Genomic DNA, 27391 nt, shown 5'->3' with positions numbered 1-27391 from the left:
CGCGCTGCAGCGTCGCGCGGCGCCCTCGGCGCGGGCAGCTTGCGGCGGCGGCGGCGCTCTGCCCTGCGGCTGCCCGGAGGCCGCGTGCCAGTCGCGCTGGCCTCGCGAAGCGGCTGCGGCAGGGAAGGCCACCCTCCTCCTCCACGCGGCTTACCGGGAAGCAAAAGCCACGGGGCCAGTGGGCTTTCCTTCCGCGGGAGCGCGCGCAGGAGCCGGCTCGGCGCCTCGTGCCGCGCGCGTGTGCGTGCAGTTCAAAACCCGCGATCGCCGGGGAACCCTCTGCGCCTCTCCCCCAGCCCTACAGACGGGCTGGACTACAAATCCCACCACCGCCACGGGCCATGCCGGCGGGCCAGGCTGCGAGCCGGGCGCCGTCCAACATACGGGAAGGGCCCCCGGTTGGAGAAGGAAGCGGGGAAGGCTGAGCCCTGATTCGGCAGTGGACTGGACCACTCCAGAAGGCAGGGGGGCGCCGCCTCTCCCTCCACCCCTCCCTGCAAGCAGCAAATCAGGGCAACCCTCTGCGCTGCCGACTCGGCCTTTTCACTGGGGGAGAGCGGGGGGGGGCGCCTGCCCTCGCTTCCTGCCGGCAGTGGCGCCGTCCTGCCAGGCTCCCGCGGAGGCGGGAGGCGGAGTTCGGTCCCCGGCGGGGAGGAAGGCGGCGGGCGCGCTCCCGAGCCGCGCTGGCGCCGCCCCGCCGTCCTCCTTCCGACCTTCCCTGCGCTCCTGTGCGGCTGGCCCGGCGCTGGCGCTCCCCAAAGCAGCGAGGCGGCGGCGGCGGCGAGGAAGCGATGGCGCCCGGTGCCAGCCTCACCCCGCAAGTGCACTGGGCGCAGCGCCACCACGAGCTCTACCTGCGCGTGGAGCTCAGCGACGTTCAGGTCAGCGGCACCGGGGGGCGGCGGCGGCTCTGCTCCTGGGGGGCGCGCCCCCCGCGCTCATGGGCGCGTCCGCCCGAGGTCCCCGCCTGCCGGCGCGGCGACATGCCCTCCCCGCCCGGGACGGGCTTGGCCCCCGCCGCACCGCTTCCGAGGCGCCCGCAGGTGCGCTGCGGCTCTGCGGCGTCCCTTCGCGTGGCAGTCGGGTCCCCCCCGCCCCCGTTATTGATGCTGTTAGGGTGTCCGCGTGCGGGTTCCCGGCCCCGCTTATCGGAGCCTCGTCGGGAAGGCGCGGGGCGGCCGAGTGCCTTCCGAAGGTTCGCGACGGCTCTCGGCGCTGCTGCGCTGGCGGAGGCCCGGCGGGCGCGCCGGCTGAGAAGGAGCCGCTCGGTTTCCCTGGGAAATCGGGAGGAGCCAGTCGTCCCCACCGTGGAGCCCCCTCCAGATGGTCTGGGCTGCCGCTGCAGCGGCCTTACCCCGTGTGCGCTTCGGTGGGGGCCTGATGCGCTGCCTGTCCGGGGAGCGTTGGTGCTCCCGCAGGGCCGCTTCCGCACGTGTCGTGCACCAGCCTTTTGCTGCCTCATTCCGTTGGCCCTTACAGCCGCGGAGACTAGAGGAAGCATGGGGAGTACCCGAGTGCCTCCCTCCCTCCCTGGAGAGGAGAGTATAAGCAGGGCCGTTCAGATCGCCTGCCCTGTTGAATGTTCATGTATTTCCTCTTCCTTCCCTTTCCTTGCTTGTTGCTTCTTGCTCTGGGTTGTCGACTTAATGTGAGGGAAGGGGTGGCAGTGCTTTGAACACGTTTGCTCATGGAGGGTCTGGCCTTGCTGCTAAAATTAATTGGCCTGCAGCGTTTTTGTGCAAGGGCCCCACCATGGTGAGGAGCGGATTAAAGTACAATCAGATAAGCACCTGATTAAAATGTGATTGCTGGGGGGCCCCTGCTCTTGTGTGTTTCCACTCCTGGCAGTTCCTGCAGGCCTTGTGCTGATGGATGAACTGCAGCTCTTGTCAGCAACTTGTTTCTCCAGATCACTGCTCTGCAAAGGACTGGGGATGTGGCGGGCCACAGATCTTGCCACTCTCCAAATGGCCACCCTGCTTGCAAGTCCCAGCACCCCTTCTGTGGCAGTGCTCAGACTGCAGGAAATGGCTGTTTCCTGAGACCAGGAAGGGAGATCAGAATCCTGCAGCCAGTTTGGACACTACCAAGCTCCTCTAGTTCCATGCCATAACTCTGGAATGGAGAGGAAGTGGATCTCCAGATCTGGTTGACGTCACCTAAGAACCTGCTGGATCAGGCCCAAGGTCCATCTGTTCCAGCACTCTGCACACACAGTGGCAGGCCAGCTGCCCACAGGATCCCTCCAGCAGGAGGAGTGCAAGACCTCCTCCTGCCCGGCTCCTCGGCAACTGGTGCGTGCAGGCAGGGCACCTCTGGTCAAGGAGGGAGCCCCAGCCGGTAAGACTAGTAGCCACTGATGGCCTCCTCCCACATGCATCTGGCCAACCCCCTTGTAAAATCATCCAAATTGGTGGCCCTCACCTCTTCCCACAACAGTAAATCCCATAATTTAAGTATACGCTCCATCAAGAAGAAATTCCTGAACCTTGGTCATGTTGGAAAGGGCTTCTGGGAGTTGAAGTCTGCCCACCTGTCATAGTGTTGGCTGAAAGTGTTCAGGACCGATTTCCACAGCAGCATCCTGCTTCCCTCAGTAGAGACCTGTTCCCTGCAGAGGAGGGCAGGATGCATTCCAGTGGAGCCAAGCTCGGAACCAAGGTTCAATTTGGATGCCGGGAAGTGCTTCCTGGCAGTTAGGACCCCGAGGGTGTGGAATGGGCTTCCATGGGAGGTGGCTGAAGGCGTTCAAGGTGAGGGCGTTCAAGGATAGGCTAGACATGCACATGGTGGGCATGTCGTGAGCAGAGCTGGCTGGAGCCGGGGGTCAGACTAGATGGCCTGGGAGGCCCCTTCTGGCTCGCCCAGTTTCTATGTTTCTATTTAAACAGGTACTAATAGTTTGTCTTTTATCTGTAAAATGTATATGCCACTGAACTGGTCAACAAGGCCATCGGGGGTCATTAAGAGCAAATCAAACTCTTCCTAGCTCCAACCAGTCTCTTTTCTCTTTGTCTACAGGACCCCAACATCACAATTACGGACAATGTGCTCCATTTCAAAGGTTGGTCCATTTTCAGTGTTGTCTTCGAGAAGGTGGAACGTGTAGTTGGCTGATTATGTTTGCTGACTTAAACCGCGTTATCCTCGGGTCATGCAGGCCGGGCTGCAAACACCCTGTGCCTCTGTTTCCAGGCAGCCGGTGGCTTTGCCTGCAGTCGCCACAGGGCAGCTTTCCTAAGGGCCGTGGCTTCCTGGTGGGGCACCAGCCGTGTGTGCCAAAGACCCCAGGCTGCCTTTCGCACTTCCAGATATGGCTGGGGAAGAGCCTGCATGCAGCCTTGGAGAGTGTTGCCGGAGGCGGGTCCCAGCGGTTCGGGATTTGGCGGAGCAGCGCTCTGATGGGGTGTCCAGGCCACTTGCTGGCGGAGGAGGCTGCTTTGGGAAGGGGTGGGATCCCTCCCTCTGGAAGTGCTTTGCCGAGGCCAGAAGCCACCTGTCAGAGATATTTCGGTTTACATTGCTTTACGGGCTCTTTGGGGTAGAGAACTTCTGTGCTCGCATTCCTTTTGGCTCTTGACATAAGAGGAGCTCCTAAATAAATGAATAAAATATTTAAAAGGTTGAGGAGCCTTAGAGTCTACCGTTCCAATGCTGGTGCCCTACTTTCACCCAGATGTAGCATAGCACCTCATTTAAATGGAGTAGGGAAATTTCCTTATTTGCCTAATCAGTTCAGCTGACCATAAAAGGCCCTCATTGTAGCATTCTGCCTTCTCCAACACACCCTGTGCAGCAACTGTGGGATTTTAGAACAGGAGCAAACATTTAGTTTGAAAGGGAAATGGATTCCCATGCAAAACACTTGACTTGCTTTCAACAGAAACCCCCACTATGACTGAGCCTTGTGTTTAAGGCAGGATGAGGTAAGCTTCCTGCAGATGTTTTGGACTGCCACTCCCAGCAGCCCCGCCAGCATGGAATTGTGGGAGCTGGTCCGCAACCTCTGGAGCATCCCGAATTGTCCGTTTCTGGCCCAAGGACTCGCGTTACGGGCGTAAGCTGCCACATTGCACTTTAGGGATGATGTTGGGCACAACTTGCCCCAAAACGTCCGATGAGTTCGTGTATTTCTTGACTTAAATTCAGTGACTCTTCCACATTTAGGCTCATGACTAGACTGATAGGCTTTGGGTTCCTTGCCTTCATTTGCACAAATTCTGGGATTAATCGCTCTGTCTGAGGTTGCCCGGGATCTGACGTGGCTTCTAGTGCCTCTCTTTACGTTGCTCCAACTTCTGTTCTTGTTTGCATGCTGCATGGACTTCTGTCAAAAATAATAATGCTAAGAGCAGCATTTTGACAAATTCACTTGTAACGCCAGAGAAGCAGCCCGTGTGTCATTAGGGGAAGGCAATCTTATGATTATTTCTTAGTTTTCTGAAAAGGGAATGCCTGTTTCTGTTTTTCTAGCTCAAGGCCATGGCGCCAAGGGGGACAATGTGTACAAATTTCAAATTGAGTTCTTAGAACCAGTGAAGCCACAGGTAAGAGTTTCTGTTACTTCTGCAGCTAGTTTACAATTGCAGATTTCAAAAAAACACATTTTAAAGGATGCCCCTCACTTTACTTTTGGAGTTGAGTCGGTCTATGATTTGCTCAGCAAGGGGCATATGGTATATTTCTAACCTATGGATGCATATAGCCTAAGTAATCCATATGTGTTTACAGAAGCCAAAGGTTTGGTTCATAGGGAATGACAGCCCGGACTTGAATGGGATGTTGTGGGGTCTCTGTTGCAAACCCTGTGATGTTAAGCTGGAGTACCTAAGAGGAAAACTCTGGGTTGTTTGTGGTTAACAACCCCATAACTAAACCATGGTGAGATTTGCATGGAACAGCAAACCAGGAATTGATGAACGGGTGGTGCTTGCTGTGGCGGCACCACCAAGTATTTACACATTGAAGCCAGGAGACAAAGATGAGCACTGTTTTCACTGTTGCCTTTGTACAACAGTGTGTAGTGTAGTGTGACCCTTTCTGGAGCGGGGAAATATCCCTGCATTCTTGTGCATGCTTTTCTCGTAAGCCAGAGCCATCACAAGCAATGCCTGGTTACTTGTTGTGGGGAAGCACCAACTGTTTGCTGCTTGTCTTTTGAAAGCATCCAAGTAACGCTTCTCGTTTCTCATAGCTCCAAGGATTTAGCAGGAGAAAGGGCTGTGCGTCTTGCTTGCAATGTGGAATGCAAGGTCTGAATTGCTTGACTTGGTATGCATGGATTGTAAAATGTTAACTGATTTAGGCTTTCTTATCAAGCAGTGCCTGTAGCGAAATGTTGGAGTATATCCTCACTCTTTCTCAAGGGGAAAAATGCTGGCACTCAGCATTTCGTGGAACATGGGAACAGGCTTAGTTATCATTGGGGAGGGGGATTTCTTTCTTTGGTCTGTACTTATGTGGAGCCTGGGTCCTTAGAAGGAGTAAGCAGAATTTGCCCCAAAAGGTTGCAAAATATCCTCTCCCAGAAGTGTTCCAGCCTGGGCTCCAGGCTTTCTTTTCCAGCTGAGCATCAGCATCTGCATTTGTGAGCATGGCCCAAGCCTTCTTTGAGCAGAGTTTTGATATTTCCCCCCCTTTGCTTCCTTAGAGATTTTTTTCTTTTTGCATTTCTGGAAACGGTGGCAGAGGGCACCGGGGGTGTCCCTTGCATGTTCTTATTTCTCAGAGCTCCTGCTAATGCTTAGACACTGAGCACTCGGTCTTAGAAGGGAGTGGTGTGTGCCAAGCAGTTATGTAGACGATGACAGTTGTGCTGGGTTGCTCAACCGTTATCACATCCTTGCTAGAAATTCTGGTTAGTCGAGCCAACATCCAGTGTGGAGCTTGTGTTAGCTGCCACCTGGCCTTAAGCAAGACTGGTTGACCTACATGATGACATCCTTGCTCACTTGATCTTTCTTGTCCTAGAAAATTCCCCTCAGCTGGCTATGTGTTGGATACACGGCTCCATGTCTTAGCTCTGTTTGCCCTGCTCCTTCACAGGGAGTCTTTGCGTCTCTGGCTCTTCATTATCTTTTGCCACAGCTACTAGAAATTAGAAACTCCAGAGCTCCATTAGAAGCTGAAGCAGTTCTATTTTCTAGGCCAAGTGGTCAAAACCCTGATGATATTCCATGTGCCATTTGCAGGAATGTCAGGCTTCCCATTTCAGAAATTGGTATCATGCAGCCCAAATAGTTTTTCATCCAGTTCTGTGCAGCCACCCCCTCTCCTCACACACCCAATGCACTCAGCAGGCATTAGTGAAAGAGCCAGCTGAATTGTGAACATGAAAATGTGGCTGGAGGGGTGTCAAGGGGAATCTTTTTGCTGCTTATACATGGCCACTCAACTGGTTACCTGTGGCAGATCAGTGTGTCCCTTGATGAGCAATTGGGATGTTTCACGCCAATCAACAATTTAATACATGACACTGTAATCAAAGATTTAGCTGAAGTTGTGCAGGTGCTAATATGTATCACATTTTTAAAAATGCATTAGACAAAAAGACAATTCCTGTTGTTCGGAAAAGTGAAATACTCTTCCGGAAATATAGTTTAATGCCACATTTCTCATAAGATTTGTGGTCATTCTTTTGTCCATAAAATGTGCTGTACTCTACTTTGGATTTTTATTAAGGGCTTGTTTTGATGCACCAGATTTAGAAGAGAATGCTTCTATGTCAACTTTAATTTTCAAAATATAAGGAATTTGAATCTGAAGATGATTCCTAAATAGGCACAAGTGAATGCTGAACATAATGGAAACTTGCTGACTGAAGGGCTGTTTGCAGTTTTCAGAAACTCAGCAACCTAAAATGTCATGTTTCCTCCAAAATACATGATGAAATATTGTGGTTGAACAGAACACACATTGGTGAATTAGCATTAAAAGGCATTACTGTGTCTGTTTGCTGTAGTAATTTGAAAATGTACTGTCAATAATGGCTGCATTTCTGCTAATTTTGGAGCAGAGCTCTCTTGATTTTAGGAAGAAATCCTGAGCTTTGAAAGGAGCTGTAAGGAGTGCTGTGGGCAGAATAAGCCCTATTTTATGACAAGGGAATAAAAGTGAATACATAGAACAGTGATGTTGAGCAGATGCTCAGAAGGGCATGCAAGTGCTGTAGATGTATATGTAGAAAGGTATCATGATTGCAAAATTTCCTCCAAACTCGTGATTACGATGGAACCCTTCATGAGTCAAGGAACTGCACAAGGAGGGGGTCTCTGAAGCCTTAACTGTGCCACAGATAAGCAAGAGTTTGGCAGCCAGGACTTTGTACAGTCATCTTTTTGCAGATGGTACCAACAGACCTTTGTCACATCCTGTATCTCCAGGTGCAAAAGTGTTATTTCTCTTATTCTTGAATGATTTTCTTTCAGCATTTCTTTTGCTTGCTTTCTCTGATTCTGGCAGCATCCCCATTCTTTTTAATGCATGATTGTTGTGTTACATTGAAGAGTGCTTATGCTTACTTTCAATATTTCAGGGTTACTGAACGTGTAAAGTCTTTCACAGCCCAAACCATATGCTTGGACACAAAGTAATGTCCTGGCTCTCATGGAGGCTGAATTGGGTTTGTTCTTTTGTCCTGGTGGACACCATTTCGAAAGTAGCAAGTTTTCTAATGTAAGAATCAGCATGGTCAAAATAGGCAGTAATTTCTGAAAACTTACCACCACGAAAGGCAAAGTTCTCTTGCACTCTCTGCTGGATGTGTCACCAACATTCCTGAATGGCCAAGCTGACTTTCAGAAATAAAACGCTGTGCGATAGTAACTTGACGTGGATGGATTTACAGGGCTAAAGTAATAATGTGGGATTGTGCATTTTGCACACGTGGGTTTTAGTTTCCAGTTTTCCCTTAAAATGAGCTTCTGGCTTCTCATCGGGCTCTCTGATTGCAGCCGGCCTACAAAATGACCCAGAGGCAGCTGAACATCACTGTGAAGAAGGAGGCCAGCCACTGGTGGGAACGGCTAACCAAGCAGGAGAAGCGGCCTGTCTTCCTCACGCCTGATTTTGATCGTTGGCTGGATGAATCAGATGCTGAGATGGAGCTCAAAGCCAAGGTAAAACCCAGCCAGTGGCACCAGTCAGATGCATGGCTGGACTTGGACACCCCTCGGCCACACGTGGAGAGAGGGAGGGAGAGAGGGAGTGGTGGGGGGGGGGAGATTGCATATGTAATTCTGGCTCAATAGGAAGTTAAGTTTCCAGCCAAGTCGCTGACTCCATGTGCAGAACGCTTGATCGCAGTTGTGTATTAGGAACAAACACCCAAGTCACAACGGGAGCAGAAGAGCAAAGCCTTCGACATTCATTCATTCATTCCGCATCATGTGATGGTCACCTCACCCCGGGCTTATATTTTGTGGTGCGATTTACATATAAGTAGATTTGATGGATGTGGATATTCAAGATGATGTATAACCATATATATTTTCTGATATTTAATTTACCCAGTCGTGCTCAATATGTTTACATTGATATATTTTGAAAAGTGTTTCTGCTGGCTGAATGCATTTCTCTTGTCCGTTAAGGAAAGAAGTAAACAAAAAGGCAGGTTTTCTTGAAAAAAGGCGCTGTTGTAACTTGGTGATGCAGTTGCAAACAGAAAACAGCAGTTATGTGTGGGGTTGTCTTTTTTAAAAAGACACAGCAAGAAAGCACAGTAAGCGTCCCTGGCAGATTGGAGGAAAGGAGGATTTGCAAAGGGAAACCAGGATTCCATGGCACATTGCTGGTGCCTCGTTCCGCTTACATCAGGTGTGGTCAGGATTTTGCAGTGGCGTGTTCTGAAAATGAGTGGCCCTTTCCAAACGGCAGTAACCCTATTAAAAAACCCTCTTCCTTATTTCCAGGAGGAAGAAAAGATTAACAAAATCAGCATAGAGAGCAGGATCCCCAAAGACCGTAAGTGGCCACAATTTCTGCTTCAGGCGGTAATCCTGCACCCAGCAGGGATGAGTTTTGCATGAGCCAACAGTTATGCCGTTCGTAGCACACGCAGTGCGGGTTGCGGTGCTGCTGAATCCCACCATTCCTGCCTTTTAGGGCTTAGGCCCCGTCCAGCCACCGCCCAAGAATTCTCTGAGCAAGTTCTAGCCCAATGACATGGCAGCTGAGTAAGAGCTGCTGATGCTTCATTCATACCAGAGTGAGCCACGGCGGACACGACCTGCGGTGCAGAGCCGTATGTTCAAGCCTTGGGTTACCTGGCCATGCCGCATGTGAGAATATGCCGATGCAGTGCGAGTATGTTATTGCAGTCCCTGGGGGCCAGACCATGCCGCCTTCTCAGCGCTTGGCCTTTGCCAGGGCAGTCGGACACCCCGCCTCGCCTTCACTCGGGGCGCTTTTTCTAGAGTCAGGAACACCTTTCCAGCACTCACCCTCTGCTCTGCAATGCCTTCAGCTTTCCGCCACTTGAAGAGAGGGTACCTGTTCGTGTACAACCTTGTGCAGTTCCTGGGCTTCTCCTGGATCTTGGTGAACATGACGGTTCGGCTGCTCGTGCTGGGGAAAGGTCAGTGGTGCTTGCACTTGCCCTTTTGCTCCACCAGCCGATGTTCTGTTGCCAGAATGCCTAGAATCGAATTCAGGGAGGCAGGCCAGTGCGAGAGCAGAGCCTCAGCTGGGTGGCAGAACGCAGGCCTTGCGTGCAAGAAGGCCTGGCCGCAGTCTCCCACGTCTGTAGCCAAGAGGATCTCTGGTATGAGGAATGGACCTTGTGGGTGTGACAACGGCAGCATGCCGCAGCTTTCTGGGACTGGATTGGGAGGTTTTGAGTGTTGCTTCCCTGTATTCCGTGTCCCTCGTGCCTGTAAACGTTGCATGAAACTTATAAGAGGAGCTGCAGGTATCCCTTCCACAACTACAGTATCTCAGAGATGATTTAATCTGGCCCCGGCACAGAAATTGTCGGGCAGTTCTGTAATGCAGTGCCATGATAGGGACATATGTCCTGTGCACAAATGGGCAGGAAAAGTCCTGGGCACATATGGTGAAAGTATTCTTAACATGGTAAAGTACATAAAGCTTACTTACAAGTTGGCCGTGGCAGGCTAGAAACTGGCTTGATCAGAGGCTCAGTGAGGGCAGCAGACCAGGCAGAAGGCCTGCCTTGCTGCAGCTGCTTCTTTGGTGTGCATTCCCTGCCCTCAACGCATCTGATCTTTTTGGAATGGCTGCAGAGCGTCTTCCAAGGCACAGCCAGCAGGGTTCTTAAGTTTTGTGCTGTATTTGCTGAACAGTAGAAGCTTGTCCTCCTGCCCATGCTAGCTTCTGAAAGTCCTCATTCTTAAAACATGATTTGTCACATGGCTGGGTGCAGCTGCAGTTTGAGAAACTTCATTCCAGAGGTTCGGGTTTTTGGAGCCAGGCCCTTATCTACCCACTGCTGAACAGATGCTCGAACTCTTGCCTCTTCTTGCAGAATCTTTCTTTGACACGTTTCACACGGTGGCTGACATGATCTGCTTCTGCCAAATGCTGGCATTCATGGAAATCATGAACACCTTGACGGGGCTCGTCAGAGCTCCTCTGGCTCCCGTCGTCCTCCAGGTAATCTCTCTCTTGAAGATGCCCAGGCTAATGTCTTCTGCTTTCGTGGGCACCATCGTCTGAACCTGACAAGGACTGAAGGGTTTCACCCCTGACTGGAGCCCAGATGTGTGGCAGGCCACAGGCGCGCCTTCGTGGGAAGCGAAACCCGCAAGGCTCACTGTGGGCCTCCCGGTGATCTGTCCCAGCCGCTCACTGGTTCTCATCCACCTGTGGCCTGGCTTGGGATCCAGCCTCACGCTGAGGGTCTTAATAGGGCAAAGGGCTCTTGCTGGTCATGTGAGAGGAGGGGTCCCTTGCTTGTATTTCATCTGGGGAGGACTAGATTGTGAGAGTGGGATGAGCAGCAGGCTTTGGAGAAGGACGTTTCTGAGATCGGGAGCTGCGCCAGGGGATGGTTGGAGGACCTTTTGCAAAACCTATTTGCCAGTGAGCCTCCAAAAGCCATGTCTGTTGTTCCAGAAGACAGACTTCCCATAGTGGGAACACTGGTGTCCCTGTGTGTGTGTGTGTGTGTGTGTGTGTCACAAGGAACATTTTGCAAGACAATGCCAAAAGGGGATGGGGAACCCTTGGGTCAGATCTGGCCTCCCGACACCCCAGTCCATCCTCCTGGGGTTCCCCAGCAGGCGGTGCCCCCTTTCCCTCCAACCACCGATTCCTCAGAGTTTTCCCAGCTTGGATGCTTTTCTCCCCACTCTGAAGACAGAATGCTTCATCAGCAGCAGGGAGAAGGTTCAGCTCCAATACAGGGCACGTTTGGGCTCTTCTCTCGACCCCTTTGCCCTCGCCCACCAAGGGAATGTGTCCCTGAGAGCACCTCCAAAATCGAATCTGACCTCGGAGTGCACGGACGGCACTCCAGCCACACACGGACAGGAACTGCCACAGCGTTCCTTCCGGGAGAGGAAGAGGCCATCGCCTGTGCTTCGCTGGTAACCTGAGGCCCCCCGGGGAAGAGCGGGGAGGGCACATGGGTGACACTGGCACAAGCCAGGGCTCTGGTGGCGTGGTGGTGGCTCATCTCGGGAAACGGCGTTTTAGCAGAGCAGGGGCTGCGTAGGGCACCCGCCTCCTCTTTCATCTGTGCAGCAACTCCAGTTCAGCTCTGGCAGGAAGAGGGAGTGCAACCAGGCTTGCTAAAATGAAGTGGCTTGCTCTGGAGAGCCTGGTCCCGTGGCAGAGAGCCCACTGGACACATTCCTGCCTCACCCCGGCCCTCTGCCTCTGAAGCCCTTGCAGGTTTCCCCGGAACAGCCTAACCGTGGGACGCCTCTCTTTCTGCCCTCCATGCAGGTCTGTGGGAGGAATTTCATTTTGTTCGCCGTCCTGGGCGGTGTGGAAGAAATGCAAGGCAAGGCGGTCGTATTCTTCATCTTCTACATTTGGAGCATGATTGAGATATTCAGGTACTGGAGGGACGGTGTGCGTCTTTCACCTGGTCCCTGACACTTCTTAAGCTGCTCTGCTCATTCTGCTGCCGGAGTCCGGCAACCACAGGCGGCCGTCAATGCCAGAAGAGGGCGCACAGCAGTTGCTGCGGAACGTGGGGGTGGCGTGGAACGCCTGTGGGGGCTTCCTGTGTCAACAGAGTGCTGGACTGGATGGCCCTGTGGTCGAGTCCAGCAGCGTTCTTCCCAGAGAGCCAGAAGGGGCCTCCTCTTCCACCTTCGGAGCCTTCCTCAAAGCCCAGCCTTCATGCAGGCTTGCTTTCCTCAGCAACTGTGAGAAAGCCCTGCATTTGCATGGCCCTCACCCCCAATGCTCCTAATTGAGCAAAGGGCCGTCAGGTCCGATGAGATGGGCAGGTCTTCCCAGTGCTCCTGTAAGCACCCTCGTGGAGGGGTCCTTGTGACAACCGTGCTTGCTATTTCCATCCCCAGTAGGAGGCATCCCTTTCAGGGAGCCAGGAGGCAAAGCAGAATTGTGTGTTTTACAGTGTCAGAGAACGGTCGAGCCCAGGAAGGGCCTAAATCGTTTCCTTCCTGCTGTTAGCCAGTGCCTCACTGACTTCTGCGGCTTCTGCTTTAGGTATCCCTTCTACATGCTCTCCTGCATCGATGTGGAGTGGAGGATCCTGACCTGGCTTCGATACACGGTCTGGATTCCCCTCTACCCGCTGGGAATCCTAGCCGAAGGTATGGAGAGAGAGGACCGGTTCCTGGCTCGGGAAAAGCAGCCCCGTAACCAGGCTTGCATGTGCTCTCCTTGTTGCCAGAGAGGAACGAGGGGATCACTAATTCTGCACAGGTGCTCCCTGGGTCTTTGGTCTTGCCCAGGGATAGGCTGCACCTTACAGGAACTGGAAAAGTATGTTTGGCCACAGTGTGAAGATGTTTCTCAGAAGGGCTTTATCAGAAATCCTACAGGGGAGGGAGACATACATCTGGACATAATGTCAACTGACGAAGGATTATCCACCGAACAGAGAAAGCAGCTCTAGCAGGGCCTAGCAATAATCCCTCCAAATATGTGGGAAGAAAGCCAGGGTATTCTTCACGTAGCCTTTGATGTCTGTACACAAATGCCCAGAATATGGGAAACAAACAACATGGACTTCAGCTCTTAACACACAAGGACAAATACGATCTGAGAGGTATACATGAAATTTGGTGGGATCACTCCCATGAATGGAATTCAAAAATTGCAGGATCTAAACTGTTCAAAAAGAATAGGAACAGAAAAGGAGGCCAGGCTGCACTTTATGCACGTGTAAAGGTGGGATATGTATGTAAAAGATACATATCTCTGCAAAGAAATACAGGAAGAAGAGACCAGTAATCCCATCGAGAGCATTTGGATTACTATGAACAGAACAAGGAATGAAAGAAGTCTAGCAGCTGGAGCCTATTACTGGCCACCCAATCAAGGAAAAGATGGGGATGCAACTTCTGGAAAGCAAAGTGCCAGTGTTTCAAGGAGGCACGATGGCACTCCTCAGGGGGAACTTGAGCTTCCCCGCTATCTGTTGGAAGACTAATTCTGCCAAAGACGGCTCCTTCCAGAGATTCCTAATGTGTTGCTGGCAACTTCTGCCAGCAGAAAGCAGAGGTACGGCTTTCCCCAGCTGGAGGGTGAGAGGATGGCTTGCTGCAAGTACCTCAAAGCCTGTCCCGGAGAGGAAGGCCAGGGTCTCTTCCCACTCATCCCGGAGTGCAGGTCCTAGAATCCTAGAATAGCAGAGCTGGATCACGGGGTTTAAGTGAACAGAAACCATATTTAGACTAGGCACCAGGAGGAATGACGGTGATGCCTCTTACCTGGGGAGGCTGTGGACTTTCCCTCACCAGAGACGTTCAGAAAGCGTGTGGACAGCCGTCTGGGTGGGCTGGTGTAACCTGGAGTCCTGCACCAGCAGGGGGCTGGACCCGATGGCCCTCTGGCCGCTTCTGTACTAATCTAGGATTCTATGACCCCTTGACCAATTTTCTTCTTTTTTTCAGCCGTGTCTGTGATTCAGGCAATGCCGATCTTTAGCAATACCGGGAGGTTCAGCTTTGTGCTGCCCAGTCCGCTGAACATCACCATTCCGTTTTCCATTTTTCTCCAGCTCTATCTGGTGTTCTTATTCCTAGGTGAGTTTTAAATTATTCTTTCCTGATTCTTTGTCTTTTTAAAAAGACTTAACTTCCAAGGCATCTGGAATTCAGAAAGGAGTAGAAGATGGTTGGTTCTGCATTGGAAGCCGTCTTCGACCGCAGCTGCGTGACTTACACACATCTGTCATCTGCGAGCTGCAATTCTGCGTGCTGTTGGGGTTACTGGCCCGCAGAAAGGAGATTGCAGAGTTGACTCTCGGGAGGAAGCCTCTTCCTCAGCTCGCCAGCCTGCCTCCTTTTCCAGGCAGGGCCAGCACAGGAGGAGTGAGGACTGACCACCTTTGGGTTTGCCCTCTCTGAGAAGCTGCAAGGGCGCCCGCTCAGGAGCAGGCCTGTCTTTATGACAGCCCCACGTTTCTCGGTCGCACTCCCCAGCCAAGCGCAGCTGGTGTGGCACTCATCATTTGGGTGCCTGTACTTAATTTTCCTGGCCATTCAGGCTCGTTACGGTCTGATTGCTGTGGGCTGATTTTGTGGTGTTTGTTCTCAGCTGGGGAGATTTTGTTTGCTTGTGGATGGACCCTTTTGTATTGTTCTGGCTTTTAAATTAGGTTTCTGTGGTGTTTGATTTTATCTATTGCATTGTGCTGATTATGGGCTTTATTGATTTATGGAGTTTTGTAATACAATTTAGAATTTCTGTATTTGTGTGGAAGTTGCTTCGAGATGACATCACCAACCCCATCATCATCCTGTAACAATAGTGTTCCTTGAGGCCCAGATGCATTCCCTTCCCAGTCTTAGTTTCTAGGGGCAGGAAGGGCACCAGGACCAAAACACAAACGTTGCAGAGAAGCAGGCAGCCTGCACAACAGTTGTTGAAAGGAATCGTCTGAGAAAGGGGCCACTACCTACAAGGCCGGGCAAGGGGGGAGGATTTCCTCATGTGTTAAGCCTCTTGTTGCCAGGCACTCCCCGAGTTTTCAGGTGGTGGGCCACCCCAAGGCAACAGGAGTCGAAGAAGTGCAGAATTAAAGCTTCAGTGCTCTGTGATTTTTGTCTAATTGCTTGCCGTGGGAATTAAGGTGCTTTCCTCCTTTCTTCAGGGCCGTTTGTGAATTTCCGTCATCTCTACAAGCAAAGGAAACGCCACCTTGGGCCAAAGAAGAGAAAAATGCACTAGGCCTGCTACCAGAAAAGCTGCTTGTTCTAATCTTCCTGTGAAGGCAGGTTTAGGGCTTTCACATTCCTAACAGTTTTACTTGCCCGGTGAATCCGCAAACGAGTTTTGTACAGTTTTACCAACAGGTGTCTTTCCCATCCCTCGCACACGCATTTGCAGCCTTCACACAGGTAATTTCCCCCCTCACCCTGCTAGTTCTGCTCTTTTGTCAGGCTAAAAATAAGCGGTAGTTGGCCCAGCCCACCAGCAACCTTATTTTGCTGCAGGTAAATAGAGCACTTGATGGGAACAGAGCGCCCTTTAGTGAAAGTAGGGTAGGATGCTCAGCCGATCGCAGGCCACCGCTTTCCAGGCAGAAAAACGCTGACCCTTTTTCCCTGTCACAATGTTTGTAACGGTTCCAGGAACAGGACAGTCTGCAGCTCCCTCCCGATGCTGGGCCCCGAGGGGCCATTGTACGGAACTCTTCCTGTTGCCGTACGTGATGGGCAGGTGAGCCGTCGGCCTCCATTCCTGACCCCTGCAGTGCGAGCAGCTCGCTTTGGAGCGAGAGAGAGGCTGCCTCCTTTTGCTGCCGGCATGCGCCTGCGTGCTAAACCCCTTGGTGCAGCAGTCAGTCCTTCATCTGCCAAGGATGGCGCACGCCGCCCTAAACAAGGTTATCATCCGGAGTTGGGGTGATGGTGTCGGCTGCAGCTGGCCTGCAAGCGGCTGCCCACCCGCTGCTGATGGAAGTGGTTATTTCAACTCAGCCGGCTTGTCTCTTGACGTCCTAGGAAAGGTGCCAACTCTGCCCTTGGGGCGCGGGAGAAGAGCCGTCATCTGTCATGGCAAGTGAGACTCGCTCCCTACACTGTGGAGGGCTGTTTAGTTCTGTTTTCCATTAATGCCGAGTGGGTAAAGGGCTAGCTCTCTGATCCCCAAGTCCTGAGCTGCTACAACTGTTGCTCGGCAACCGTGCAGGGTCTTTGTCGCTTTTCCATCTGCCCACTTACAGTCACCTTCCCCAACCTGGTGCTTTCCTGAGGTGCTGGACAAGAGAAGCGCATCTGGAGGACACTGGGTCGGGAAGGGCGCGGAGTTAGTCTCGGGGGCGGGCACTTCGTCATAAGCCTGTATTTGCTGGTCTTTGAGAAGACAAATTGAATGCATTATTTCTAATAATAAAGGTTTTAAAACTTTACTGTGTGCTCATTGCCTTTTCCTTTATAAGCTTCACACTCATTAGTGGATGTCTCAAATAATTTGAAACCTTGAATAAATTAAGGTCTGTTTTGCCTATGCTTTTCTCCGTTTTTGTCTTCTACCCGTAAATAAGGAAGCGTGCAGAGCATTTATGTATCAGCTGCTTCGTTTCTCAACCTGTACTGCCTTTCACTGGATGACTAGTTTTTATTAAGAGCAGAAGGAAAGTTCCTTTGGCACCCAACGCTGGCATTCCCAGCCCTGTTGCCTTGCAGATAGCACCTTCTGAACTTACACTGGATGAGGATGATGGAACTTGTCATCATACACTTCCAAGTTGGAAGGCCAGCCCCAGATTGTTTCTGTTCCGTCTGCATTTTTGTCTGTATTTCCAGTGAGAACTACCCCGAGCACTCTGGCTATCTAGCAGCATGGAGATATTATGAATGAATGGTATGAAGCGGCCTTTGCCATCCAGAGAGTGCATGCTCAGAGTGCCTTCCAGTCAGCCACATCCTCTTCTTTCCAGGGTGCACTACCCCATTCTCCCCACCCCAACAGTCAAGCTGGACTGCAGGCACCAAGCATTGGGTGTGCACAGTAGTCCTGCCTGCGTGCGAGTTCCCCTGGCCAGCTGGTTGGCCACTGTGGGACCCACATACTGGCCTGATCCACCCTCAGGGCTCTTCTTAAGTTCACCAAGTCCCCACCAGGAGAGGCAGCGCTGGCCACCGATCTGGGCGGCTTTAAAGGAGGGTTGGATGCATTCCTGGAGCAAGAACTGCAGTCCTGCTAGCACTATGCTAACTTCAGTGGCGAAGGGGGCCAGCCGGGGGCAGCTAGCTGGCCACAGGATAAACAGCATGGGCTGAAGGACCTGGCCATTTGCATGTTTTTGCACTCATCCTCACTGAATTGCGGTCTATGGGAGTGATTTGCCTCCTAAAATGTCCTCCCTTCAGTCCTGTCTTTAAATGCTCTACAAAGCTGAGAGCTTTTCTGACCAGGTTGCCACCTGCCGCACATGGTCTGTGCACTGCATTGTTTTATGCCTGCTTTTGTGACACTGGTTTTGTCATCGTTCAGGCCTTTGGCTGGTACAAAAACTGTTCCGGAAACTATGTTGGCTTTTGCTTTTTGTGATTGGCGTGCAGAAGAAAGTGGGATAAAAAAGTAATAAATTTAATAACAAAGTCCAGTCCAACCTGCACTGAGCAAGGAAGGAAAGCAAGAATAAGAGACTGCACCTGCTGAGGAGGGCGGACCCACAGATCTCCGCGGGAGGGTCTGGCCCAGAGAGGGCCGTCACATCCGCTCGGTGCCGCTGCCAGAGAAGTCCGTCTGCAGGGGCGTGATGTTGTGGTCGTAGGTGGCGTACTCTGAGGTGCCCGTGCTTGCCATCTTGAGCTGCTGGGCAGCGTGGGTGAGCTGGAAGGCTGCGTCCGGGTGTGCCGTGTCCGGGAGCAGCGTGCACTCCCTCTCGAGGATATCCGCCACCCCCTTCAACAGGTCCAGAAAGCCAAAGGCCAGGGCCGCTTTCCGCAGGCGATTCAGCTCCTGGAAGGGGAAGAGGAGAGCAAAGCCCTGCAAGCAGCTCTGGGTGGAGAGCAGGCGCTCTCATTGTCGCCTGCAGTCCCAGTGGGAAAGAGCAGAAAGGAGGTGGGAGCCAGCGTGGCGCAGCGGTGAAGAGCAGGGGGCTGGGACCCGGGAGAGCTGGGCTCGAGTCCCCGCTCAGCCATGGGGCCCACTGGGTGACTCTGGGCCAGTCACAGACTCTCAGCCCAACCTACCTCACAGGGTGGTTATTGTGGGGATAAGACTGAGCAGGAGAAGAGAATGATGTGAGCTGCTTTGAATTCATTGGGGGGGAAAGCGGGAAATAAATCTAATAAACTCACTGGATAAGGCCCCGATGCTGGGAACAATGGAAGGCAAAAGGAGAAGGGGACAGCAGAGGATGAGGTGGCTAGATGGGGTGACTGGGGTGGTGGGGGTGGGCTTGGGGGGACTCCGGGGGATGGTGGAGGACAGGAGAGCCTGGAGGAATGTTGTCCATGGGGTCGTGAGGGGTCGGGCATGACTTAGTGATTAAACAAACAACAACTAATAAATCAATAATTAATGAACAAAATCAAAGTCAAGTTTAGAAAGTCATTTAGATGCCAGGAAGCACTTCCTGACAGTCAGGACCCCGAGGGTGTGGAATGGGCTTCCACAAGAGGTCGTTGAGGCCCCATCAGTGCGGGTGTTCAAGGATAGGCTGGCCGTGCACATGGTGGGCATGTCGTGAGCGGAGCCGGCTGGTGCCGGAGGTCAGCCTAGATGGCCTGGGAGGCCCCTGCTGACTCGCTCTGTTTCTATGTTTCTGAAACACCAGCGGAGTGCTTTATATTTGGAAAAGACCAAGAGAGAGGGCAGCGGGGGGCGGGGGGGGGGTGCTTGTATGACTTCACCAGTCTATTCTTAAACCACAGAACAAGCCTCCCCCCAGAATGGTGCATCTTCTGAGCCAATGCTGCCCACTTCAAAGTGCCGTGAGAACCTCTGCTCACCTTGTAGAAGGTCTGTGTTTTTTCTGGAAGTTTTCTTGCATTCCTAAGTATCTTCTGTACATCTGTCTGTAAAAAGAACAGGGGAAACTCTATCTGGCTTGTAGAGTCAACTTGGCATGTGCCCCCACCACGGTAGCATTCTTGAGGGGGAAGAGACCCCGCCTCCCCATCTTCGGCTTTAAATAGCACACCACATTAACTGCACCAGAAGACAAACCAGAGCTGGGGCATTTCATCTATTAACACCTTTGCAAGCCATGCCCTATCTAAGTCAATTCCACAGCAGGAAACAGCACAAAACTAAAGCAATTGAATAAACTTACATTAAAAGCAAGCAGATAATATTAACAGTGGGGCTGATCAACAAGAAAGGCCTTTTGGAACAAGACTGTCCTCAGCAGGTGCTGCGAACAGCACAGCGCTGCCGGTTGCTCGGGCTTCCGAGACAGACAACTGGGGCTACCATGCGAAAGGCTCGTTGCTTGGTGAACCCCAGCTGGGCCATGGACCAGGACGACGTCCAGGAAGGTTGCTACGAGGGAAAGAGCTCTCTCGGGTATCCTCAGTGCCGTTCTCCAGGGCTTTGTACACGACACCTGAAACCTTAAACCTGGCCCAGCAGGGGACCAGTAGCCAGTGCAGTTCCATTGGCAAGGGAGCTGCAGGCTGAGCTGAGCTGAGCTGAGCTGCCGCCTCCGACACTAGCTTCAGCTCCCCGCATCCTGCAGTGGCCCAGTCTTGAGGGCACCAGTGCCTGTATCGCGACGCACTGATTCACCCTTGTCCAGGAGGTGCTGTTGCTGGCGATCCAACCGGAGATGATCAAAGGCCACCTGGGCTGCCACAGCCACTCCGCCAGTGGACCTGGGAGTGCCCCAGATGACAAACCTCATCTTTGAGGACTGGGACCCCACCCGGAAGAGGCAAAGAGCCTCTCTTCCAGGAAGGGGAACCACAGAGCGTCTGCACCGCCCGCTCACCGGCCCTCATCCTGCCCGTCGCTGAGTCCAGACACTGGCCCAGGACTTGCACAGCTTCCCCGGAGCCAGCTCTTGCAATGCGATGGGGCCAGGAGGCCCTGCTCAGAGCAAGCCACCCCATTCGCACCAGTGGAAACCTTTGAAGGATCCTCGCTCCTCTCATATGGCTTGAAGGACTGAGGGAGGGAGGGAGGGGAGTACACCCTGCCTAAGTTCACTGGCCGGGCTGGGCCAACGCTCGCCCAAGGCACAGTGGCCACACTGGACTCTTCCCTCTCTAACCAGGGACAGCTCCACGGGAGGCGGTCAGGCAAGGCCTAAAGCTTGCTAGCCAGGGCTTGCCCTTTGGCCAGCCCAGGAAAGAGCAGCATCCCAGAGACCTCTGTGTGAGGTGGCGAGGATCCTGCCGGTACAATTCCAGCAACGGGACGCATGACTGTGGAGCAGAAAAGACTCGGTTCCCAAGGCACTGTGGACCTTCCACCTTGACGTGACCCTCCCCACACCCGTTCTTCTGCCGAGGACCCCTGCGCGTTGCAGAAAGTGCCACGCTGCACTCCAGGGTGCGGAGTCCGTTCGTGCCTGTTGCTCCACCTAAATCACACGTGCACCTCAAGACATCCCCCGCTTCACTGCCGCCACTCCACCCGCTGCACTGGCTGTGCAGTGGAGGGGAGATGGCCCCACAGGTGTTCGGAAAAGCTTTCTCATCTTCACGGATCTTTCCACTGAAGATCTTCTGGTAAGCTGAGGAAAAGCCCGAGAGCTCCCTCCCACACAGAGAATCTGAAAGCCACTGCCACGGTGGCCTTACTGTTCACGTGCACAACTATTTGTGCTAGAAGGGGGGCCCTTCTACAGACTTCGAACTAAACATGTTGGGTAATACATGAGTGGAGCCAGCTTGTGCCCGGGGTCAGACTAGATGACCCATGAGACCCTTCGGACTTGCTGTTTCTAACCCCCCTGCTCACCTGGAGGCCATTTGGTTTAATCCACACCGTTACATTCTGTGCATAACTGCGTTTATTCTTGGGCTGCAAGGGAAAGGGGCTTTTGTTGTCATCTTCACCATATGGGTTCTCTTTCGCATCTGGAAAAAATGGATGCTCAAAATGTAAGACCTATACTGGGAATCTCTTACACCCCCCCCCCCCACACACACAGGCAGGCTCTTATTTCTTTAACAGAAGAGAAGTTCTCCACTGACGATCCGAATTAAAGTGGCGCATTTGTTTCCTTGACACCAGTCAAACATGCCCGGCTTCCCAAGATTTTGGAGCATTTTCTGAAGGATCAGGGGAGTGCAAACCATGAAAAGAAAAAGCAAGGGGGAGGGTGTGCAAAATCCGCAGAGGTTCAAATGGCACGTGGGGATGGACGCCTGCGCAGCCACCCAAGCCTTCCACAGGCACTGCAGCGAGGGCCACACACAGGCAAAGGGGACCTGGCAGAGTGGCAGGCGGCTCACTGAATGGGCCCGCGTGCCCCAAAGCCAGAGCTCCTGTGCCAAAACATCGCCACTCTGAGCGATGTGCGGCAGCGCCGCGAGCGTAAAGGGGGCCCACGTGCAGTGCCGGCACAAGTCGCAGCATCTACACCCGGGAGGGGCCGCTGCTGGGCGGCGAGGGGATTAGCAAGGCTCAACCAGGGAGGGGGCACCTGAGATGGGGCCGAGCTGGGCCATCTTCCCCAGCCATGGGAGTGGCTCTGCTCCTGGCTCGAAGAGCGACATCATTAGGTTGGACTTCTTCTTGCTGTCAGCTTGCGAGTACAGCATCCCGTACCACTCCGGACTGAAAGGAAAACACCCACTGTGAGAGCAGCAGGGAAGCACCTGGCCCACCGGGAGGAGGCACCTCTTTCTTGTTGCAAAACACACAGCCTGGGAAGAACCTCCTCTCCTGCCCATCCCTAAAATGTTCAGTCTCCATTCTAAGACCTGCCCTTCGCTGCAGACGCCTCCTGTTCAAACAGTTCCAGGAAAACACGAGTGGATGTGCTGAGAACTAAACCTCATGTTTCCTGTCCGCAATGGAACCCTCCAGTACTCAATGCACCGACTCTGAATCTGGGGGCAAAATCCAGGTGCTTCTAGACAGCAGCTCCTCCTCTCTGCCCACGCCCACAAACGCTGCCTTCCGTACCCTAACTGCACAATGGCCACCATGCCTTCCACCTTCAGACTGCCGTGCAGCAACACACAGAAGTTGGGGACCTTCCCCGCGATCTGGTTAGCCGAATTCTCATCTTCAACGTCGTCAGCGATCCCTGGGCCCACCTCATCACCTTCTAGGAAGAAAGAGGGCAGAACACCATCAGAAGAGGCTCACCCTTATTGGGTTGCCGGTTGCCGGGGATGGGGAGAGTGGAAGGGCTCACCTTTGTTGAGGGCAATGGGCAATACCAGGTGCCGAGAGAGGACAGGGGGGCTCGAGATATCCGCTATGTCGATAAACCCAACTATTTCCAAATCTGGAATGCAAAACAGCAAAAAGAAAGAGAGCAAGGCCGTTGGGTGAATACCCAGCAAAGGACTCTTTTCACACCACTCCTAAGCAGGAACGGCACGTCACACATGTCCCCGAGCCAGAGCCCCACTGGAGAATGCAAGCCAAGTGGCTAGTCCTCAGGAGCAAATACTAGGCTAGGCATGCTCTCCATGCCCAGGGTGTGCTTCACAGCAAAGCCTACTTCACCCTTAGCCCAAGCACCCCGTGCACCATCAGGCCTTGGTGGCACTGGGCCAGTACTGTTGTTCACTTGCCCACTCAGGGCAACCAGCCTGGAAAGTGTGTGGGAAGGCCCCGGCCCAGTTGCTGGGTGGCGATTCTTGCTAACAGTCTCTGATACTCTCTCAGTTATGTTGGGGGTGGGTTTAAGAGGGTTACAGAATAAAGCAAGGTGCAAGGTTTTCCTCTTGGCCTTACAGAACTCAAGGCTGCACAACAAATTTGACGGGCAGGACACCAGGAGCAGCCTTATCCAGAGTCCACCTAGCCCAGTCTGATCAACCCTGGCCAGGAGCAAACAGTCTCCAGGGCCTCCGGTAGGATCCTCCCCGGCCCAACCTGCAGAGCCCGGGAGCTCCTGTGGGACCATTGGCTTGCTGGGTCTGTCCTCGGCCCCTACGCAGTGGGCGGCCCCTGGGCTGCAGCGCCAGGACCAAGACAAGAAAAGCCCTGTCATGAGGTGTGGGGATGGCGGATTTGACATGTTGCTGTGGGAAGGTGCTGCAAGGGCAGCTCTCAGAAGGACGGAGGCACATTCAGAGTCAGAGGGTGACGAAATGCTGCCTGCTGAGAAAAGGCATCACTGCCTTCCTGGTTTGCCTGTGGACTTCACGGCATCTCACTGGCCACTGGATGAAACAAGCTAGACAGACATCCGCTCATGGCCTCGCTTTATCGGCACGCACCAACAGTGACAGCGCACTAGAATGCTTAAAGCCAGAGGAAGAAAGGGGACAGGAGGGGGGCACAAACCAAAGTCTGTGACACACAGAAGCTGCAGCAATGGGTTACCTGTATTAATTGTTTTGGGGATTGGATCGATTTCCTCATCAATAACAAAAGGTTCAGGCCTTGGAAATGCTTGCACATCCGAGGAGAGGTGGCCACATTTCAGGACAGCGTGGAAGGGTGTATAAGCCACGTCGATGAGCTTTCTAGAAAAGGACAGGAAGTTACATCCACTTAAACGAATGTTTTTGACAAACAGGATGACAGGCTTGCCTGGAACATAACCACACTAGTCTAACAAAGTTCTTCCACTGGACCAACTTCTGGTCAAAAAACCACATTAGCTGTCAAGCTGCACAGCATCTGCCATCAGGCAGAGTATCTAAGGAGTTTTCTCAGCTGTGCCTTTAAAATGCTCTTAAACTGTCCTGAATCAATTAAAAAAAACAGGCATTGAACACGCTGACATTGTGATGGATCTCCTGTAGAAAACTACATTTCGCAGACTTTCATATCTACAATTTTAGAAACATAGAAAACAGACCGAGTCAGAAGGGACCTCCAGGGCCATCTAGTCTGACCTCCGGCACCAGCCGGCTCCACTCACGACATGCCCACCATGTGAACATCCAGCCTATCCTTGAACACGTGCACCGATGGGGCCCCAACGACCTCTCGTGGAAGCCCATTCCACACCCTCGGGGTCCTGACTGTCAGGAAGTGCTTCCTGGCATCCAAACGAAACCTTGGCTCCCTGAGCTTTGCTCCGCTGGAGCGCGTTCTGCCTTCCTCTGCAGGGGAGAACAGGTCTCTACCCATCTCCATGTGACATCCCCTCACATACCTGTATGTCGCCAACATATCCCCTCTGAGTCTCCTCTTCTCCAGGCTGAAGAGACCCAATTCCCTCAGTCTTGCCTCATACAGCATCCCCTGCAAACTGGCCACCAGCCTTGTGGCCCTACGCTGCACTGACTCCAACCTGGCTGTATCCTTTCTGTAATGAGGGGCCCAAAACTGAACACAATACTCCGGTCGTGGGCGCACTAGAGTCGTGTAGAGTGGTAGTAATACCTCTCTTGATCTAGAAGCCACACTTCTGGCTATGCAGTCAAGGGTGGCGTTCGCCCTCTTGACCAACGCATCACACGGCTGACTCATGTTCAGCCTGCAGTCAACCAGCACCTCGGGGTCCCTTTCACAAGTGCTGCTCTCCAGCCACTTATCCCCTAACCTGTACTTATGACAGCTATTCCTATGCCCCAAGTGCAAGACCTTGCACTTATCCACATTGAATGCCATCCTGTTGTCTCCTGCCCACTTCCATAGTCTGTCCGGATCCTTTTGGATCTGGAGTACCTGCTCCTCAGTTGTGGCCACTGCTCCAGTTTTAGTGTCATCTGCGAATCTGATCAGCAGACGGTTCACCCCTTCTTCTATGTCATTGATGAAAAGCTTAAACAGGATCAGCCCCAGGACAGAGCCCTGGGGGATCCTGCTTGTCACTGGCCGCCATCCCGATGATTCCCCGCTAATGGTTACCTTCTGCTTTCGGTCAGTAAACCGTGCCCTAATTCACCGGACAAAACTCCTCAGTTTCTCCACCAGGATATCATGGGGCACTTTGTCAAAGGCCTTGCTGAAATCCAGGTATACCACATCCACTGCATCCCCTCCATCTAGCCGCCATCTCGAAACCTTGTCATAGAATTCCACAAGGTTTGTCTGGCAGGACCTGTTTTTGTGGAAGCCGTGTTGTGTGGCTGTCGGCCTCCCTTCCCTATCTAGCATCACTAGATCACTCTCTATTATGAGCCTTTCCATTGTTTTTTTCTACAATGGACGTAAGGCTAATCGGTCTATAATTCCCCATGTCCTTTCTACTACCCTTTTTGAAAATTGGGACCACTGATGCCACCCTCCAGTCCTCTGGAACTTCACCCATTCTCCACGAGATCTCAAAAATGGAGGCCAGCAGGCATGAGAGAACCCCTGCCAACTCCCTAAGTACTCTCGGGTGTAACCCGTCAGGGCCTGGCGCCTTTGTAATATGCAATGCCCTGAGGAGCCCCTCGACTTCAAGGGGGTGACTCTAATCTGTGCCCCTAAGTCCCCAGCCTCATCTAATCTCCTATGCGGATATCCCCCGTCCTGGTTTGGGGAGAACACAGAGGCAAAATAGTCATTTAGCATCTGTGCCTGTTCCCTCATATCAGTCACTGGATCCCCTTCCTCCTTATTTAGTGGTCCCACCACTTGTCTCTCCTTCCTATTCCTATTTACATGCTGAAAGAAGCCCTTTTTGTTGCTCTTGATATTCTTGGCAAGTCTCAGCTCGTAATCAGCGAAGCCCTTTTTGTTGCTCTTGATATTCTTGGCAAGTCTCAGCTCGTAATCAGCTTTAGCCTTGCAAAGAATCCTTCTGCAATGGGCCTCCTCCTCCCGGTATACACTTTTGTCTATTTCCCCCAGTACCCATTTCCTATGGAGGTTCCTCTTTCGTCTAATCCCTCTAACCACCTCCTTTCGCATCCATGGTGGCACTCTTCTCCGCCTCCCCACCTTACTGACTAGAGGTATTGTCAAGGCTTGAGCCTCCAAAACCTCCCTTTTGAGTGCCATCCACCCCTCCTCAACTCGCTTGCCTTCCAGTAACCCATCCCAGGAGACTTTCCCCAGTCTGGCCTTCAGTTGGCCAAAGTTGGCCCTCTTGAAGTCACAGCTTCTAGTGCTCGACCTGCTGCACGTCCCCAGTCCCCTGATCTCAAAGCAAAGGATGGAGTGATCACTCGCATCCAGAGCTCCCCTAATCTGTACTTCATCTATCAGCTCCTCCCTATTGGTCAAGACCAAGTCAAGGATGTTTCCCCCCCTCGTCGCCTCTCGGACCCTCTGTGTGAAAAACGCTCCCTCAATAGCTTCTAGGAAGCGACGTGACCTGGCTGTCACCGCCGAGTGAGTCTCCCAAGTAATATCTGGGAGACTGAAATCTCCCATAATTACTGTGTCTCTCCCCCAAGATATCCTTAGAATCTGGCCTGTCAGGACATCATCCAGGGTCTCAAGTTGACCTGGAGGGCGATAACATACCCCCGCTGTCAGGTCTCTTTCCCTGTCAAAACCCCTAAGTTTCACCCAGACTGCCTCTACCGAATCCCCATCTGTGCTGCATTCTATCTCACTGCATCCTATCCCTTCCCTGACATATAAAGCCACGCCCCCACCTCTCTTTCCCTTCCTGTCCTTTCTAAAAAGGTGATACCCTTCTATGTTCACATTCCAGACTTGCCTTTCATCCCACCAAGTTTCTGTGATTCCCACCAGGTCATACCCTCCTATTCCCAGGAGAGCTTCAAGCTCTTCCTGCTTATTACCCATGCTCCTAGCATTGGTGTACATGCACCTCAACTCCTTCCCACTGCTTCCTTTCCTTGGAGTTCCCAGGCTCCTCCTTCCTCTCATCCTCCCTAATACCTGGAGCCTCTCTGTAGGAGTCCTGTCAGTCCCTGCAGTATCTCTAAAACCCTGCTCCCAGAGCCCCGATCCTCTCCCCACACTTGTCCAGTGCAGACACGTTCCTGGGGGGCATGAACCCACCCCACCCCCGGCTCAGTTTAAAGTCTTCCAGACGAAGCTCGCTAGAGCATCTCCAAAGGACCTTTCCCCCATCCTCGTGAGGTGTAACCCGTCCCTTGCCAGAAGTCCATTGGCAAGAAAACGAGTGCCGTGGTTGAGGAACCCGAAGCGTTCCTTCTGGCACCACACCCTAAGCCAGTCGTTCACCTCAGAGGCCCTCCTGTCCCTTCCTGGCCCAAATCCCCGGACAGGTAAGATTGACGAGAAGGCCACTTGGGCCTTCAGCTCCCTGAGTTTCTTCCCC

General features: G+C 52.8%; 2 protein-coding genes across 10 annotated transcripts in view; one reads left to right on the top strand and one right to left on the bottom strand.

The window, feature by feature from the left end:
• Positions 1-691: 691 nt before the first annotated feature.
• On the top strand, positions 692-16516 carry HACD3 (3-hydroxyacyl-CoA dehydratase 3). Of its 2 annotated transcripts, XM_044445033.1 has the most exons (11): positions 692-881; positions 3022-3064; positions 4474-4547; positions 7953-8117; positions 8910-8961; positions 9464-9574; positions 10484-10611; positions 11908-12020; positions 12643-12749; positions 14055-14186; positions 15257-16516. In XM_044445033.1, the coding sequence occupies exons 1-11, from the start codon at positions 792-794 to the stop codon at positions 15331-15333; spliced, it is 1092 nt and encodes a 363-aa protein (XP_044300968.1). In that variant the 5' UTR covers positions 692-791; the 3' UTR covers positions 15334-16516. The 2 variants fall into 2 exon arrangements, with proteins under 2 accessions (XP_044300968.1, XP_044300969.1); XM_044445034.1 differs by lacking the exon at positions 4474-4547 and having other exon boundaries at positions 710-881.
• Positions 16397-27391, bottom strand: part of INTS14 (integrator complex subunit 14) — a 17083-nt gene continuing 6088 nt past the window's right edge. For 6 of the 8 annotated variants that reach the window (XM_044445026.1, XM_044445029.1, XM_044445025.1 and 3 more), the window contains 7 exons: positions 23575-23717; positions 22433-22525; positions 22198-22342; positions 21713-21846; positions 21025-21143; positions 19071-19136; positions 17685-18075 (listed from right to left, as the gene is read on the bottom strand). In XM_044445026.1, coding sequence (XP_044300961.1) covers positions 17824-18075; positions 19071-19136; positions 21025-21143; positions 21713-21846; positions 22198-22342; positions 22433-22525; positions 23575-23717 — 952 coding nt within the window. In that variant the 3' untranslated portion in view covers positions 17685-17823. Of the gene's footprint in view, positions 16461-17684; positions 18076-19070; positions 19137-21024; positions 21144-21712; positions 21847-22197; positions 22343-22432; positions 22526-23574; positions 23718-27391 lie in introns of those variants that run through there. The other 2 variants (XR_006416168.1, XM_044445030.1) reach the window with 2 other exon arrangements.

This window comes from Varanus komodoensis, unplaced genomic scaffold (genome assembly GCF_004798865.1).
Source record: "Varanus komodoensis strain SLA01 unplaced genomic scaffold, ASM479886v1 scaffold46_3, whole genome shotgun sequence".
NCBI lineage: Eukaryota > Metazoa > Chordata > Lepidosauria > Squamata > Varanidae > Varanus > Varanus komodoensis.
Note: the sequence above shows the minus strand (reverse complement) of the source record. Positions and strands in the feature narration are given on the sequence as shown.

What these genes read in the sequence shown, in the direction of transcription:
- HACD3 (XM_044445033.1), top strand. Translation starts at nt 792, where the DNA reads ATGGCGCCCGGTGCCAGCCTCACCCCGCAAGTGCACTGGGCGCAGCGC. An exon ending in AGATGGAGCTCAAAGCCAAG is followed by an intron (nt 8,118 to 8,909) that starts GTAAAACCCAGC and finishes CCTTATTTCCAG; the next exon opens with GAGGAAGAAAAGATTAACAA. An exon ending in GCTGGGAATCCTAGCCGAAG is followed by an intron (nt 12,750 to 14,054) that starts GTATGGAGAGAG and finishes TCTTTTTTTCAG; the next exon opens with CCGTGTCTGTGATTCAGGCA.